Source organism: Lolium rigidum, chromosome 2 (assembly GCF_022539505.1).
Source record: "Lolium rigidum isolate FL_2022 chromosome 2, APGP_CSIRO_Lrig_0.1, whole genome shotgun sequence".
In the NCBI taxonomy this organism is placed as follows: Eukaryota; Viridiplantae; Streptophyta; class Magnoliopsida; order Poales; family Poaceae; genus Lolium; species Lolium rigidum.
The window spans coordinates 271944221-271961566 of NC_061509.1; the positions used below are offsets into that span (position 1 = coordinate 271944221).

Genomic DNA, 17346 nt, shown 5'->3' on the forward strand with positions numbered 1-17346 from the left:
TAAAACGTCTTCCAGATGGCTTCAAATAGAGAAGTGTTCAACATCATAGATTTTCACATCGTTGAGAATAAAAAATTTGCATGTTTATGGATCATCTCAATCCGTGGTTGTCCGCAAATTTCAGAGCCAAAACCAGAAACATGATGATGAACTCCAGAAAGTCTTGTTCGGATTTTGTGGATCCCGCGGGATAATCAAGTTAACCGACTCAGACCGGGTCTATTTTTCTGTTAGGGTTTAGCCTAGATGCCGCCACTTGTAAACCTTATGTTTCTTTGTAACCTGATTCCCACCATGAATGTGGGGAATAGGAGCTTCTGAATGGGTATGTCTAAGTAAGCTCATGAGCATACACAACACATCTACCTTCCTTAGTCTCCCTTATCTATCCACCATAGACGAGATTGACCTCTACCTCAAGATCATCACAAACAGACAAATCTACTACGCCACAAACATAAAGTAAAGTTTTTACCGGACATTGTACGTCCGGGCCCGAACATGTATAAATCTCTATCTCTAGTGTGCTGCCATCCTATCTTCAAGCATGACCGCTCTGAACAAAATATACCGTTGTAGAATACCTGGACAATGTGGATGTAAAGGCATTAATATGCCAGTCGGCTGAAACTATAAGGTGACTTTAAGAATAAATCATTTTGATTGCTAATTCCAGATGATTGTAATAGTGTAATTATCCAAATTGCAGGAGTTAAGTTGCTGAAAATTGTCTAAAGCCTATTTTAGATAATAGGCTCGAGGGGAGCCCGGCTTTAAATTAATAAAGCCTCACCGGCAGGTTCCAAACAAGTTCCATAGAACACCACAAACTCAGCAAACACCACACAACACAACCAGCAAGAAAAAACACGATAAACCTATTTTAGTTTCCGAGTATTTCAAATTCATATCTATACAAACATCACAATTAAAAGTTGTATTTCTGTATTTGTACATCGTACTATCATAGGTGCGCGAATGCATTTAGATGAAAAATCACAAATTCTTCTCATTGAAAGAGATTATATTCGGTCGTACTTGTCCATCTGTAGGAGATCTGAATATCTTTAGCCACGTTGCCCGCACATTACCTGTCCATCTCAAATTGATATGCCTCTGATCTACACATGTGCCAGTTTGACAATTATTTATGCATATTAGAACAAGTACATGTGCCCGTACACTTGATTTTTATTATACTGGCAGAATTAGTCCATGTGCTACTCATACACTTGCTGTATATGGTTGTACTTGTCCATCTCCAAAATGATTCGAAGATTGCTAGCTTCCTCCATCCATTTAATTGTAATTTCAATTCTTATTGTGGATTCGCCATTTCTATGTTTGAGAGGAGCGGATACACGACACTTTAGGGGCACCTAATAGCCCCTTGACAGAGACCTGGCTGGCACGCCCTACTTATCACACTTATGGTCAGCGACGCACAGTGATGTGTTCATGTACGAACATGATTGTTTATAATACATGATTACTTTCTTAAGAGAGTGAGATTGTGTACCTAATCCAGGAATGCGTGAAACTTCTATACAAATATACACGTGAGAAGGATAGGGAATTAAGTGATTATCCATCGAAATAATGCACATATTTTTTTAATAGATCCTGCAAAGATACATCTCGTTTGATTCTGCAAAGATACATCAACACGGTTTGATTATGTGAAAGTCAACTTTGATGGACAACAGGACAATATAAATACACGTTATGCCTATATGAACAGCCAGCCCAGCCGGTAATTAAGAGCATCAACTCGATCTGAGAAAGCATAGCATCATGATCGCTGTAGTGAGCAAGTCCTCGCCGGTGGTGGTCGTCGGGCAGTCCGAGCAAGCGACACCGGCCAACATTATCAATCTCTCCTCATTCGACAATTGTTTCGTTCCTTTTTCGACTGCGGCTCTCCTTTTGTTCGACCAGCCAATCGACGACACGATCGAGACCATCAAGAAGGCCTTGTCGCAGGCACTGGTGCACTACCACCCTATGGCTGGGCGACTCGCCACCGGATCTGACGGAGAGCTCCACATCGCATGTACCGGTGAAGGCGTCTCGTTCGTGGCCGCGTCGGCCAGCTGCTCCCTGGACGAACTATCTACCTCGTCGCCTCTGCTCCTCAAGGATCTCACCCTTCGTTATCCTGGTGAGTATTGCTGCCTCAACGACGCCCTTCTGCTGATGCAGGTGACCGAGTTCTCCTGCGGCGGGTTCGCGGTCGGGGTGACATGGAACCACCTCATTGCCGACGGAGTGGGGATGGCGCAGTTCCTCCAGGCCATCGGCGAGCTTGCCCGCGGGACGCCGGCCCCGTCCGTCGTTCCCGTGAGGTTCGACGGCTCGCTCCCGTGCCTCCCGCAGCCGATGGTCGCCTGGCTGAGGTCCCAGATGCGCATCGAAACAGACGAAATGGCCAGCCTCGATGTGACCATCTCCTCGACCTCCATCAGCCGTGTCAAAGCCGAGTGCGGCGACTGCACGACGTTTGAAGCCGTGGCCGCGATGCTGTGGCGATGCCGCACCCGCGCGACCATGTCCGACAGCGAGGCCCCCGCGCTGCTCGTCTTCCTGAGCAACGTGCGTGAGGTCGTCGGCGCGAAGGATGGGTTCTACGGCAACTGCCTCACCATGCAGTTTGTCCAAGCGACGAGCGGCACGGTGGCCAACAGCGACATCAAGGACTTGGTGAAGCTCATCAGGCTTGCCAAGGAGAAGATACCGGACCTGTACAAGAATGTGGGCAGTAGTGATGAGCAGCAGCAGGTGCCGCCAAGTTACAACATACTCACCATTTCAAGCTGGCGGAACCTTGGGTTCGACGCGGTGGATTTCGGGAGTGGGAAGCCCGCACGGGTCATGTGGCAGGGAGAAAAGACGGTGGCTTTGTTCTGCTACCTTTGCCCGCCGTGCAAGGGGAAGTACGGCCTCAACGTAATTTCTCTATGCGTCAAGCCGGAACACGCCGACGCCTTCCTAGGGGAGCTTGCTGCCCTAGACATATAACGTGATATATATGTAACCGTACATGCATGCCATCGACCCATCTGATGAAGAACGATGCACACCGCACACGTACGCATGCGAATAACTTTTTTTTATTTGAACTGCATGCAAATTAAATTTGTGTAAAACCTCAAGGACTAAATTTATTTTTTCAATAAAGGTTATTTCTTTCTTTAAAGCTTAAGCATTACACACTAACGATAGAGTACACGGAAAATATAGATAATACATACGGCAATGTTTTGGATATGGCATAGAGCACAAAAGATAAACAACAAAGTGTTGGAAATGCGCATGGCAAAAGAATTGAGCATGGCAAGCTCCTAGGACACGTGGACGTGTTGGCCACGCTTGATAGAGCTGTTACATCAGCAAGTCTTTGCCTCGGCAAAGAATTTGGGCCACAACGACAATTTCCTTCCCATGGGCGTCGGCGGGAAGGTTCACGCCGTTATCTTCCGAAACACGGAGAGTTTCCCACCGAAACCATTGATGTGTGTTTTCTTGAAACACTTGGGAAAGACCTATTCTTCCTTATTTTTCCACCATTTACTCCGTGTTCTTTTTCAAGCCATCTTTCGGCCCTCGTGGCCCATATTTAGCCATCTACCGGACACACAATTCAAAGCCCACATCTCGATGGTACTTTGTTCTTTCTTGCTCCCCTATGTGCTCTTTCTATTCATCAAATACAAATCATCCGGATGAGACATGATATATCCAAGGGGCCATGTGATATACAATATATATGGCCTTCATGAGTACCGTTGGATACAATACAACACAAAAGTTATGTGGAGATGCTTAATATAGGTGTTAAGGATGCATTATTTCGACTTTAGGTGGTTGTAGAGTTGTTACCAGAAAGCATGGAATGAGCATTTTCTTATTCACCATCTCAAATACAATAAAGACAACTTGAAAGCGTGTCCACATAAATTGAGACTTTCTTTAACGACGAATTGAATGTCTGTCTAGATAAGTTGAGATGTTCTTGAGATTTAACCGGAGCTGACCACGAAACTGGACTTTCATGACGTATCACCGAACCTTTGAGTCCCTTTGCTACGTACGTGCTAACAGGAGAAACTCATTTAATTTTTTTGAATGACCAATTGACGCCTCACGTAGAGCAGCGAGAAAATAAATACATCTAGCGGATCAACATACAGGTGTAGGACATTGCAGGTGAAACTTTATAATAATTAAGGAAAATTTTAATTTACAACTGAACTGCACATCCGTATAAAAAGGGGCAAATGTTGTTAGCTCTTAATCTTGATTCTATCTGCATTAGTAATTTGTTTCTGCATGTAGCTACATAGTGTTGCTCGTACGATAGCACTCAAGCATGTGTGCATGATGCGATGCCGGATGTTGGCCGTGCAAGTGCAGACGAACATTGAGTTGCATGCAAACCAGCCGAGTGATTCGGTATCTATTTAGTTTTAAAGCTAGCCGCGTGCAGGTTGTAAGCTATGCATTTGCGACTGGACCGCGTGCCAGACTGCCGGTAGAAGTGGTCATAGTTCTTTTTATAATGGGTGCTTTATTACTTATGAAAAGCAATTACATCCGATCTCTGCATGACTAAGATACACACAGTCTTCAAACATCTCAATATTCTGAAGTGGTCCTAGTTAGCGCGTGGATGGGTTAGTGGCATGAGTGGTGCCCCAGCGGTTTATGTGTGCGTGTATCTACTTAAGCCCCTGTAAGGGAATGTCGAATGGTGGACGCTTATCTAGCCTCTAATAGAGGAAAACAAACAGTATTAAATTAAAAAGATCTAAGCATCGCCCCTTTTCAACGATGGACGCTAAAACAGAAGGGAAACCGTCTTCCGCTGGCGCCCTTCTCCACTAGCGTCGCTGTCTATTTTTGCATCAACGCAACACCTGGCGCCAGGATTCGCTAGTGAAACCGCTGCTTGTCCAGGAAAATAATACTAGCACCCTCCGCTAGCGCCCCACATTGTAGATACACTACCCATCATGTTTATTTCAGAGATTAAGAAGAAGAAAAGGTGAGAGTTGTGAGAAACAGCCGGAGCCAAAATACTCGTCTCTCCATGTGCGTGTCTAAGTGAGGTAGAAGAGAGAGAGGAGAGCTGAGCGATCAGCTCTTAGTTCATGTGGTTATGGCGGATGAAGCTGAGAAGGCCAAGGCGACGGAGCTAGAGAAGAAGATGGCGGATGACCTGCTACTCCACCAAGGGCCTAGCTCTCCGACAGCGGCGACAACAGCGGCGAGGTCCGTGTCGTCGAGCGCGTCGTCTGGCAGAGCTCCGTGGTGGCGGCGCCTCCTCTCATGCTCACCCGCACGAACTACTCCGACTGGGCGCTCGTCATGCGGGTGCAGCTGCATGGCCAGTGGGAGGTGGTCGAGCGACTACCACGACAACCGTGAGGCTTTGAGCGCCATCCTCCGAGCCGTGCCACCGGAGATGTTGCGCTTGCTGGCCGTGAAGGTACCCGCCAAGGAGGCTTGATACACTCTCAAAACCTTGAGGTTGGGGACCGAGCGCGTCCGGGCGCAGACCCGCCGCTCTGAGTTCGAGAACCTACGCTTCAAGAATGGCTAGAAGTAAGGCTGGACATGAGCCAGCTCGGGCCGAGCCATGCTTTAGCTCGCCGGAAATCAGCTCGGCTCGGGTTGGCTCGTTTTGCCAACGAGCCGGAAAAGTAGGCTCGCACCAAGCTTAGGCAAAACTCGGTCCAGCTCGGGCCGGCTCGCGAGCTAGGAGCCTCTAGTCACTGCCAGGTAGGCCCCACCCCGCGGCGGAGCACCATGGACACTGACGGTTGCACCATCGACGAACTCCGCGACGAGTGTGACCTCGATGGCGCCTTGGCTTGCATCGATGGAGACAGCGGCGATGGAGGATGGTGAGAGGCAGAGAGGCGAGGAACAGTGGAGCACGAGGAACAGTGGGGCGCGAGGGAGGTGCTAGGGGGCCGACGGAGGCGACATCATGGGCGGCGGCGCGGCGGCTGTGTTGTGCGGGTGTGGAGTGAATAAGACACGAAGACCGGCTACAAGGTCCGTACGTGATGCCTGACCTAATCGATTCCCATCCATCCACGTTTTGGGCCAGATATCAGGCCAGATCACCTCTCTCTCTTAATTCGAGAAAAAAAAGTCACGAGCTAACGGGTTGGCTCGGGCCGAGCTAGACGAGCTTTCAACCCGCTGCGGTCCAGAAAACTAGGCTCGACTTGGCCTGTCTCTTACGCGGGTCGAGCTCATCAGGCCGAGTCGAGAAAAGCTTGGGCTGAGCTAAAAACTCGGCCCGTACGTCCAGCCTTAGCGAGAAGGTGGAGCAGTTCAGTGATGCGGCTCACGAGCATCATGCACGAGCTGGAGGTGAGCATGCGACGCATGAGATTAACTGATGGATTTCACACCTGAATATAATTTATAGATTTCCATGTCATCAGTGTTCCTACTTGGCTGTGACGGGAGTACTGTGGAAACAGTTCCTTCAGGTGCTTGTGGAAGTGTGCCCGGCCGTGCAGCACGACGCCGATGCAGAGATACCGGCCGCGGGCGTTGGGGCGCTCATAGGCGAGGACGTGGTCACAGTCGACGTCACGGAAGTGCGAGCATGGGGCTCTTGATATATGTTGCTGTCGTGTAGCAAGGAAGACATAATTCAGACGAGTAGTGACAGAGGAGAAAGGAAGTTTACTCTTGACTGGTTGCAGTAGAAAGCGCTATTTACTTTCTATTTTATTTTATTGTAAACTATACACAAAAATACTAAAAACTACTACTTTATTATTATTATTGTTTGTTTGTCGAATTCGCTAACCAATACCTTCAGCTACTCGTGAATTTGACAATCTTTCTAATTGAAAAGTACTACAATTGATCTTCTGCATTTGGGAGCCACATTAGTTGGTTGACGAGACCACGTGATGTTGTGGGTAGTGCAGCCGTTGCCGCTAGTATGGCATACTCGGTAGCACCCTCAATGTGTAGTACACTCGGTGGCCTCCACAACATGAACAAGCTTCCCAACACGACACCAACACCACCCGAGGCCGCACATTTTTCATCAACTTTGTCAGCATGCTCAGCCGCCATCCAATCTACAGGTATAAGGAGAATGGCGCTTTAGAGACGATGACAAGGTGTAGCAGACTATATACATTGTAGACCGTGGCGCCACCCTCCATGCAGCGGAATGTTAGTTGTCGTAGAACGATGCGTACCCTTCTAGGGCATCGTTTGCATATCTTTCTATTCTTAATAGGTGATCCCATTTTCCTGCACATGCAAGGTATCCACCTCATCAAGAATCACTGAGCAATCCTAGGCTGCCACGTTTCTTCAAATCTACCACATCAGCCATCAGTTATTAGTTGTATGCCCACGTCACTAGCCCATTTATTCAATCAGCTTTCGAAGCCATGGTAGTCCACAGGACAAATGAAAGACACTATTGATTTTTCATGCCCCCAATTAAATCACGTCTTCAGAGGTCTAATAGAATTTAGTGAGACATTCACCTTCATTGCTTCCTCTTCTCATTTCTGTGTGTTAGCCCCGTTCGTTTTATCCCTTGGCCTGGCCGTTGGGCTCATGGAAGAACAATGCCTCTAAAATAAAATAAAAGCAGTCATCAAGCTCTATTACCCAATAAAGGCAAAGAAACTGACGGGAGTCATTGATCCGCCACCGTGCCACCGCACTAGCTTTTGAATACCCATTTCAACTGCCATCGCCATTCGCCGTGCTTATTCCTGCATCGCCAACCAGGGCGCCAGTTTCCAGGCTTCCCTATCTTTTTCTATGCCTGAGCTCTATGTCTTGATTTTTCTGATTCCATGGAGGCTCCATGATTCTACGGTAAAGATTATCACAAGCTCCCATCTAAACGGCTCAGGTTCTACAACAAAGTATGCCTTTGTTCTGTATTTTGCGTCTCCCATGTTTAGTTTTGCAGATCTGCTCACGAACGGTCAAAAGGGCATGCTAATGTTTACTCATTGGGCTGCTTTTTCAGCTGAGAGAAAAAGATCCTGAATAGAGCTAACCGGCAGATGCTACAGTATTTAACATGAATGCCTATCAACTGTTATGCTAAAAAAATGTCTGATCAGATTGCTTAGCATTCTCTTATTGGTTTGGACAGTGGGTTTGTTCAGTATATTGCGAGTTGCGATTACTGCATTCGTCGAATTTACTTCTATCAAGGTGACTGCAGCTTTCCTTTAGTACTTGTAATATGCTTAGTTTTTACAAACTGTATTTTCGTTTTCAATATTTGTTGCAACCTGTCTAGCAGATGTATTAGTTTCTGCAGCTTCACCCCTTGAGTTGGTCCATTGGTTCGACTGAATGCTAATAGACGTATAGGTTACTGACATACTGTTTGCGTTTCATACCCTATGAAATCTGTGTCTGTTTTTCTGAATTCTTCTACAGGATTAACTTATATATTGTCAGTCTTTCTGAGTACATAAGTTGTGATACCACTCCGTTTTCTTCAGAGTGCTATTTAAATTTTGTTCACTTATTTTTTTTATCTCCATATTCGAGTTGTTTGAGAATAGAGTGTGCTGAATATCTGAATATGAAGATGTAAGTAAACCTTTGCTCAGGGCATGTTCTTGGTACCAATTAAGTTGCAATTTCAAAGAACACCATATAATCCCTTCATGCACTCAGCTCACTGCAAGCATCCTGAATCTGCATAATTGTCATTGCGTTGGAATTTATACGCTCTATTCCTTTTCATAGTAGAAGTGTGAGATTTCAACTATATGTTATCCTTTGACTATTTTTGTGATCACTTTACACCCTTCATTATTCTAATGTGATATACATACGTGGACATAGCAATATACATGTCATTGTGTTTATGTGCATATGGCACAAAGATGAATTCATCTAATCTCGGGTTTATATATTTCATGTCGAAAGACATATAATGTAGTAGTTTTTCTTCACTTTGGTATAGTTAAAAATACAAATCTTAGCTCATGGCCAGAGAGCCAATAAAGATATCGGGGAAAAAGAGTTGTACGGATTTGACACAATTATTTATAAATATAATTGATGTTAGGAAGAATAAGAAATAGTTGTAAGTATTTGACCCAATTATTTCTACAAATAAGCATTTCTTAACCAAGTGATTTTCTATCATGTAAATGAGAAGTGCACGTCAAGTCAAATATACCCAGAAACGAACCATAGAATACATACATTTGCTATCAAATCATGTTTCAAACATTTGCATACATTTCCTATTAATTGGTACTCATGTTTCAAATTAAAATACTTCTCCCTCTATTCCAAAATAGACATTGTTTTGGAAAGCTAAAACAAAACATCTTCTATTTTGGAACATAGGTGTTATCATATATAGATCTGTTTTGAACTCACTTACATGCCCACTTTTGTTGCAAGATAAGTCCCGCAGCAAAGTGCGGGGTATCAACTAGTTTATATAGCGTAGGGAAAAGCCCCCATACATGGCAAATACAATGGTAGTATGTGCACGTCGGAGTACTACTCCGTACATGTACACATACGGTATTACATACTCTAACATCTCCCCTTAATCTGAAGCACGGAAGAGATTCAGATTACGCTTAAACTCAGCTAGACCTCTAACAGGAAGGGGCTTTGTAAAACCATCAGCTACTTGATCTTTAGTTGAAATGAACTTGATAGCCAGATTGTTGCTATCAACTCTTTCCCGCACAAAGTGATAATCAATCTCGATATGCTTGGTACGAGCATGGAATACAAGATTAGCAGATAGATAGGTAGCACCCAAATTATCACACCATAAGCAAGGCTTTTTCTGTAGGCGCACACCAAGTTCATGAAGAAGAGCTTCAACCCAAATTAATTCAGCAGTGGCATTGGCAAGAGCTTTGTATCCAGCTTCAATACTAGAACGAGACACAATAGCCTGTTTTCTCGCACACCAGGAGATAAGATTGGGACCAACAAAGATGGCAAAGCCACCTGTGGAACGCCTGTCCTCAAGACATCCAGCCCAATCTGTATATGAAAAAGCACTAAGCGGAGTAGACCGAGAGCGTATAAATGTGATATCAATGCGATTAGTTTCCTTGACATAGAGAAGAATGCGTCTTAGAGCAGTCGAATGAGCAGTGGTAGGAGCATGCAAGTATTGACAGACCTTGTTAACAGAAAATGACAGGTCTGGACGAGTGAGTGTAAGATACTGAAGAGCATCAACCATACTTCTGCACCATGTACTATCATCATGACCAAGAGGAGTGTCGTCATAGAGAGAAAAAGACTCAGAAGAGGATAGTGGTGTATGTCAACACCCGGATTTTTAAGTCCAGATGCCCATTATATCATACATCGCAATCCCAGGAAGATTGTTTTTGCGAGACATAATAGTAAGTAGTTCAGAGTCATCATTTATTACAACACATACTTGTCTTACAACCATGGATCACATGATCCAATATTACACGAATAGATTGTTCAACAACACACATAAGTAGCGGAAGCGTAGTAGTAGTGGACTATCTGTCCCACAGGCAACGCTTGACGTTCGGAGACGAGCCTAGTTATCGTAGACATCTTGTTGTCCATCATCCGGATACTGTTGCTCCTCCTCAAAGTCTGGCATTTGAATAGCCAGGGCAAAGCCATGAGTACTTTTAAAGCACTCGCAAACTAATACTAAACTAATTACTTAAGAGGAGTATTCAAGGGGTACTAAGCTCTAGGTTCATTTGCGGAAAGCCAAGTTTTAGTTCATCAAACCTTTGGTAAAGACTTAGCAACTGCTAGACTAACTCAAATGGAAACATTAGTGTCATTCCCACAAATCATTTGTGATTCAAGCTCAAAATCACCTTTCAATTCATCATTCCTTTTTAAGATAAAAAAAACCCCGATAACGAACGAGTATGGCCTTTCCGGTCGTCCGTAACCGTGGACACGGCTATTCGAATAGGTTTAACACTCTGCAGAGGTTGTACTCTTGTGCCACAACTTTTGATTACATCCGTCGAGGATAACCCCGAATCATCGTAACTCTGTACGCGGATCATCAACCATAACCTTTCACTTATATATACTAGTATAGGCACCTCTCCCCATGAGCTTGGCCTCCCGGTGAAAACCAATTGTTAACCCGGGAACTGCACAGGGCTTGGGTCGTACATTCACCTCATATTCACATCATTTCTCATATACGGAGGCAGCCTCGGCGTAACCCCTATGATGCTTGTTTAGAGGGAACCCATACTAAAATACACAAGCTTCCAGTTAAGCCCTACCCATAATCAGTTATTGTGGGGGTACTTGTATAATTGGAAGGGTATCGCATTCAAACCCAATCATCAGTTTTATCAAAAATCACCATCTTCTCTTGGTCAAATTCACCATCAACTTTTATTCATCCCAAGTCATTTCACTTCACCATGTTCCCATCTAAGGTAGTCAATTTTAAGTGATTAGCACTAGCAACTATTTCATGAGGGGTGTTATCTAGCTTTGAATTGCTCTAAGCTCAACTTAATAAATTCTACTCTAGAACAAGTGAATCATAATTCAAAAAGTACTTCGAAAATAGATAAGCAAAAATAAATGCGAGGTAAAACATGGGATAGGTAAAAACATAAAATAAAAGGGTGATGGTGCTTTGCTCTTGTAGAGCTTGGCATCATGGTGATTAGCAAGGGTTAGCTTGCCTTGGTGGGGATAGGAGTCAAAGTTCTCCTCTTCTTCTTGAATGTAGCCCTCCTCCTCTTGGTAATCCTCGTTACTAGTGTCTATATACGAATACGAGGTATAAACACCAAACCAATCTTGTATACTAAACTAAAACACACCAAAGAGTTCACTCAATTAATACTATCATCACATTATTCAAGCATGGTGGATTACTTGGTTCATTCTTATTTAAGAGAAAAATAATTTCCTCTCATTATAAGTATTCATTTGAATTGTTATTTAATCCTTTGGAGAGAAACTAATTTCCTCTCATTATATCCTTTCAAGATTTAATTCTCACTCATAATAATAAGGTATGAAATATAGGTTGACCATGGTCAACATTTCATATCTATTATGAGGGAAAACAATTTAAATAAGGTGACACACCTTATGCCATTTAAACTTAGCATCTAAATGATTTAAAATGTTTAAGTAAATACAATCAGAGGTTTATGAATCCAAGGTTATTACCTCTTCTTATATTACTTAAGATCAAGATTTAAATGAGAGAGGTGCTCTCATAGTACTTATAGAATTTAAAATCTAAGTTTGAAATGAACTAGAAATGGCTCCATAGCCACTATTTTGATCTAGTCCATGATCATGCAAACAACCTGGCTAGATTATTGCATAATCAATTAGAATACAACATGTATGAACTATGAGAGTTGGAATCATCTCAAAATCAATCTTGGTTGATTTTTAAATAATGTTTGAATCTGCAGAAGTATCTGTTTTGTTATTTTTGGCAGATTAATTCTATTTCGAAATTGGAGATGGGACCAGTGGCATTTGTTAGATAATTTCATGGGCTTTCCAACGGTATAAAGTTTGCTAAATTTGGTTCGGCAGATTTCAAATTATTCAAGATTTACTAAACCATCTGCAGCACATTTGAAATATGAATAAATCTCAATTTGAATTCGTGGGCTTAGGCGGGAAAAGCTACTGGGCCGAAACAGTTTTTAAATTCACTGTGCAGCCCAACTAGCAACTGGTGCCATGGGCTGCCCTGACGAGGTGGGGGCCACCTGTCAGCGGCGTGTAACACAGCGAAACGGTACGTGCGAGAGGAGCCGTTAGATTAGAACTGAAATCGACGGTGGGTGAGCGTCGTCGTCTCCGACGAGCGACGGGTGTACTGGCGGCGAGCCTAGGGGGTCGACGGCCTTACCGGCGTTCCTGCGGTGCTCTGCTGGTGGCGAGGTGGCGTTGTCGAGGATGCTGAGGCTCCTGGTAGCAGTGGCGAGGCTTGGGGTGGCGGCAATCGACGGCGAGGATCTGCGAGCTCCGGCGGCTCCGAGCTTGCTATTGAGGCTCCTCCGGCAGTAATCGAGCAAGCTACGGTGGTGTGGAGGATCAGTAAGGGGAGGAGAGTCGACTGGTGTGAAGAACTGGTGCTGGGAGTGGCTCTATTTATAGAGTCGAGGGGTGCCGCGGGGTTCTGTTAAGGGGCAAGCATGGCGCGGCGTCTCCGGCGATCCAAAGGGCAAGGCAAGGACGGCAGCGTGTAGGCGGTGTCCTGGCGATGCTCTAGGTGCAGCTGGCGCATGAAAAGGGTGACGGGATCGCTCAGGGGTTCGATTTGAGTGTGGCAGCACTGCGGCGAGATTCCGACGAGGACGACGGCGACAAGGCGGCCGCAGTCGCTCGAGTGTGTCTAGGCGATAGAGGTGAGGGTGGCGGTGCTCGTTCCAGGCGTAGGGATGCAGGGGGAGGACGATCGCGTTCGAGTGCCCGACATACTGGCGCGTCCTGGCGCGGCCAGAGCGCAATCGCCGCGTTGGCTGGGCGTGTACTGGCATGCTTTGGGCGCGCGCGTTCTGGCCAATGCCAAGCCTTGGCGAGCTGGGGCTGTGTACCGTCTGTGTCCTCGTGCTGCAGGGATGCTCCAGGACAAGGAGAAGAATTGAAATGGTGGCCAGAGGGAGGGTTGCCAAAGGTGGCCGGGGGTGCAATGGCATGGGACATTTCTCTCACTTTTCCACTTTCTCCAACCCTAGCACGTACCAAGCTCGATGCAGGGGAGCCAGAGGTAGCTAATGATCATCAGAGAAAGTTGGTTTAGGCTCAAAACCATTGGATAATAGCATGTAACACAATTTGGAAATGATGCCTGCCAAGTGTTTGATTAAATGGCCGCACGAAACTTTTGTTTGAATTTTGGTTTTCTTTTTGGTGAATCTCATTTATATAATGAAAGTGTTGTATTGGTGGTGGTTTTGTTCAATTTGGAGTTGTTTTGCAAAATTTCAAAATTGAGGTCATCTTGTTTTCCTTCTCAGATTCCATTTTGGCAATTAATTTCTGGTCAACCTAGTCAACTCTAGCAATGGTGGTCAACATGAAAAGTACTCACCTTGACATGGTCTTGGATGACATGGCTTTGGTTGACCAAGTTTAGTTTAGGTTTCAAGAGATAAAGTGGTGCAAAGTAGGGAAGAAAATAAAAGTGTGACATATGACCATTATCATATGTGTTTGAATTTTGAATTTTCCTTTGATTTGAATCTGGTTTCTTTTATGCATTTGTGTTTGTTTTTGTTATATATGAGTTTTAGAAACCATAGGGCAAGCAAAGGTGGTCTCATATGAAGATTTGCAAATTTGGTTCATATGTGTATGAGAGAGATTTTGGAATTATTTTCCAATTCTTTTGTTTTTCTCACTTTAGGGTTTTGTGATCTTAACTTAGGGTTTATTAGCAAGTGATTCACATAACAACACTCATTATGGCATTTGCACCAAAAAGATAATCACTCAAATGCATGAAACTATATGTGGCACTATATGCATAGAAAAAGTTTTTGTTAATTGCAAAATTTGAGTTTGGGAAATTTTCTTTCTTGATTTCTATTATTGAAACTTGGGATGTTACAAACCCTTCCCCCTTACAAAAGATCTCGTCCCGAGATCTTAAAGAAAACTAGGTACTAAAGAGGTCTGGGTACTCAGTCTTCATGAAGTCTTCTCTCTCCCAAGTGGCTTCTTCTTCGGTGTGGTTACTCTATTGGATCTTCAGAAACTTGATACTTCGGGTGCGGGTGGTTCTGAAGGCTTCTTCCAGTATGCGAATAGGCACTTCGCGATAGGTCAAGTCTGAGTTGATATCCACAGCTCGATAATCGATGTTCTTGAAGAGTTTCGTGGATTCCGGTACTTCTAAGCACTTCCGAAGTAGCGAGATGTGAAACACATTGTGTACCGCTGACATTTCTTCCGGTAACTCCAGTTGATAGGACACTTCTCCTCGGTGACTCAGGACTTTGAAAGGTCCGACATATCGGGGTGCAAGCTTTCCTCTAAGCTGGAATCTCTGCATTCCTTTAAGGGGGGACACTTTGAGATATACGAAATCTCCGATCTCGAAGGTCATCTCTCGGCGTCTCTTGTCGGTGTAGCTCTTTTGTCTTGATTGGGCTGTCTTGAGGTACTCGTGGATCTTGTGAACCTTCTCTTCCGCTTCACGGAGAATATCTGGTCCAAAGACTTGACTCTCTCCGACTTCCGACCAATTCAGGGGGGTACGGCATTTCCTTCCGTACAGGGCTTCAAAGGGGGCCATCTGCAAACTGGCTTGATAACTGTTGTTGTACGAGAATTCTGCGTACGGCAAGCAGTCTTCCCACTTGGATCCATACTCCAGTACACAAGCTCTCAACATATCTTCTAGTATCTGGTTGACTCGTTCAGTCTGTCCATCGGTCTGCGGGTGATAGGCTGTGCTGAATTTAGCCGAGTTCCGAGTCCTTCATGTACTTTCTGCCAGAATCTGGAGGTGAATTGGGATCCTCTATCAGATACTATCGACTTCGGTGTTCCATGCAGGCTGACTATCCGGGAGATATATAACTCTGCTAGCCTTGGTCCTTGATAGGTGGTCTTGACGGGGATGAAGTGGGCGACTTTGGTCAACCTGTCGACCACTACCCAGATAGAATCATTCCCTTTACTTGATTTGGGAAGTCCGGTGATGAAGTCCATTCCGACAGAATCCCACTTCCATTCGGGAATCTGTAGGGGTTGCAACAATCCGGCGGGGCGTTGATGTTCTGCCTTGACCCGCTGACAGATGTCACATCTGGCTATGTAGCTTCCAATTTCTCTCTTCATTCCATGCCACCAAAATTACTCTTTCAAATCTTGATACATCTTGGTTCCTCCGGGATGAATGGAGTAAAGGGTGTCGTGGGCTTCTTTTAGTATGACTTGCTTCAACTCTGAATCTGATGGAACGCAAAGGCGTCCGTTGTACCATAGCACTCCTTCTTCATCAACAGTGAATCCCGGTGCCTTTCCCGCGGCTATTTGGCTCTTGATTTCGTCAATACTAGCATTTCCTTTCTGGGCTTCCTTGATCTGACTAATCAGGGTGGGTTGGAGTTCAATGCTGGCGAGATATCCTTCACTAACAAGTTCAAGTCTAAACTGTTCAAACTCTTGAAACAGGCTAGGTTGCTCACTTGCTAACATGGAGTTCAACTGACACGGCAGTCTACTCAGAGCATCCGCTACCACATTGGCCTTGCCGGGGTGGTAGTGAATCTCCATGTCGTAATCCTTGATTAGCTCTATCCATCTGCGCTATCTCATATTCAGCTCCTTCTGCGTGAAGATATATTTCAGGCTCTTGTGATCTGAGTAAATCTTGCATTGATTACCCATGAGGTAATCCATACTTTCAAGGCTAAAACCACGGCTGCTAGCTCTAAATCATGGGTTGGATAGTTCTTCTCATGCTGCTTTAGCTGTCTTGACAGATACGATATCACTTTGCCTTCTTGCATCAACACACATCCAAGACCAATCTTGGATGCATCACAATAGACGTCGAAGGGCTTGGTGATGTCTGGCATGATTAGTATTGGGGCTGTGGTCAATCTAAGCTTGAGTTGTTGAAAACTCTCTTCACACTTCTCCGTCCATTCAAACTTCTTATCCTTCTTCAAGAGTTGAGTCATTGGTCTCGCTATGCTCGAGAACCCTTCAACGAATCGGCGGTAATATCCCGCCAATCCGAGAAAAGCATGGACTTCAGTCTGAGTGGTTGGGGCTTTCCATTCTTCAACAGTCTTGATCTTCGAGGGGTCTACGGCAATTCCTTCGGCGGACAAGATATGACCCAGGAATCCTACTTCCTTCAACCAGAACTCACACTTGCTGAACTTGGCATACAACTGATGTTCCCGAAGGGTATCCAAAACAACTTCCAAGTGATGCTCATGTTCTTCTTCGGACTTGGAGTAGATAAGGATGTCGTCGATGAAAACAACGACAAACTTATCCAGAAAGTTCATAAAGATCTTATTCATGAGATTCATGAAATAAGCGGGGGCATTGGTTAATCCAAACGACATGACATTGTACTCATACAATCCATATCTGGTGGTGAAGGCAGTTTTGGGGATATCGGTGGCACGAATTTTTAGTTGGTGGTAACCTGTCCTCAAATCAATCTTCGAGAACACTTTGGCACCCGTCAGTTGATCAAACAGCTCTTCTATCTTTGGTAAAGGATACTTGTTCTTGATGGTGACATCGTTAAGCTTACGGTAATCCGTACATAAACGATTTGCACCATCCTTCTTGTCCACAAACAAAACCGGT

At 44.8% G+C, this 17346-nt stretch overlaps 1 protein-coding gene across 1 annotated transcript; it reads left to right on the forward strand.

Moving 5' to 3' along the window:
• Positions 1–1794: 1794 nt before the first annotated feature.
• On the forward strand, positions 1795–3018 carry LOC124688792 (acyl transferase 15-like). The gene has a single exon (XM_047222425.1). The coding sequence runs from the start codon at positions 1795–1797 to the stop codon at positions 3016–3018; it is 1224 nt and encodes a 407-aa protein (XP_047078381.1).
• The last annotated feature ends 14328 nt before the right edge of the window (positions 3019–17346 follow it).

Bases quoted from the DNA above. Each gene is read 5' to 3' on its own strand.
- LOC124688792 (XM_047222425.1), top strand. From the start codon at position 1,795: ATGATCGCTGTAGTGAGCAAGTCCTCGCCGGTGGTGGTCGTCGGGCAG.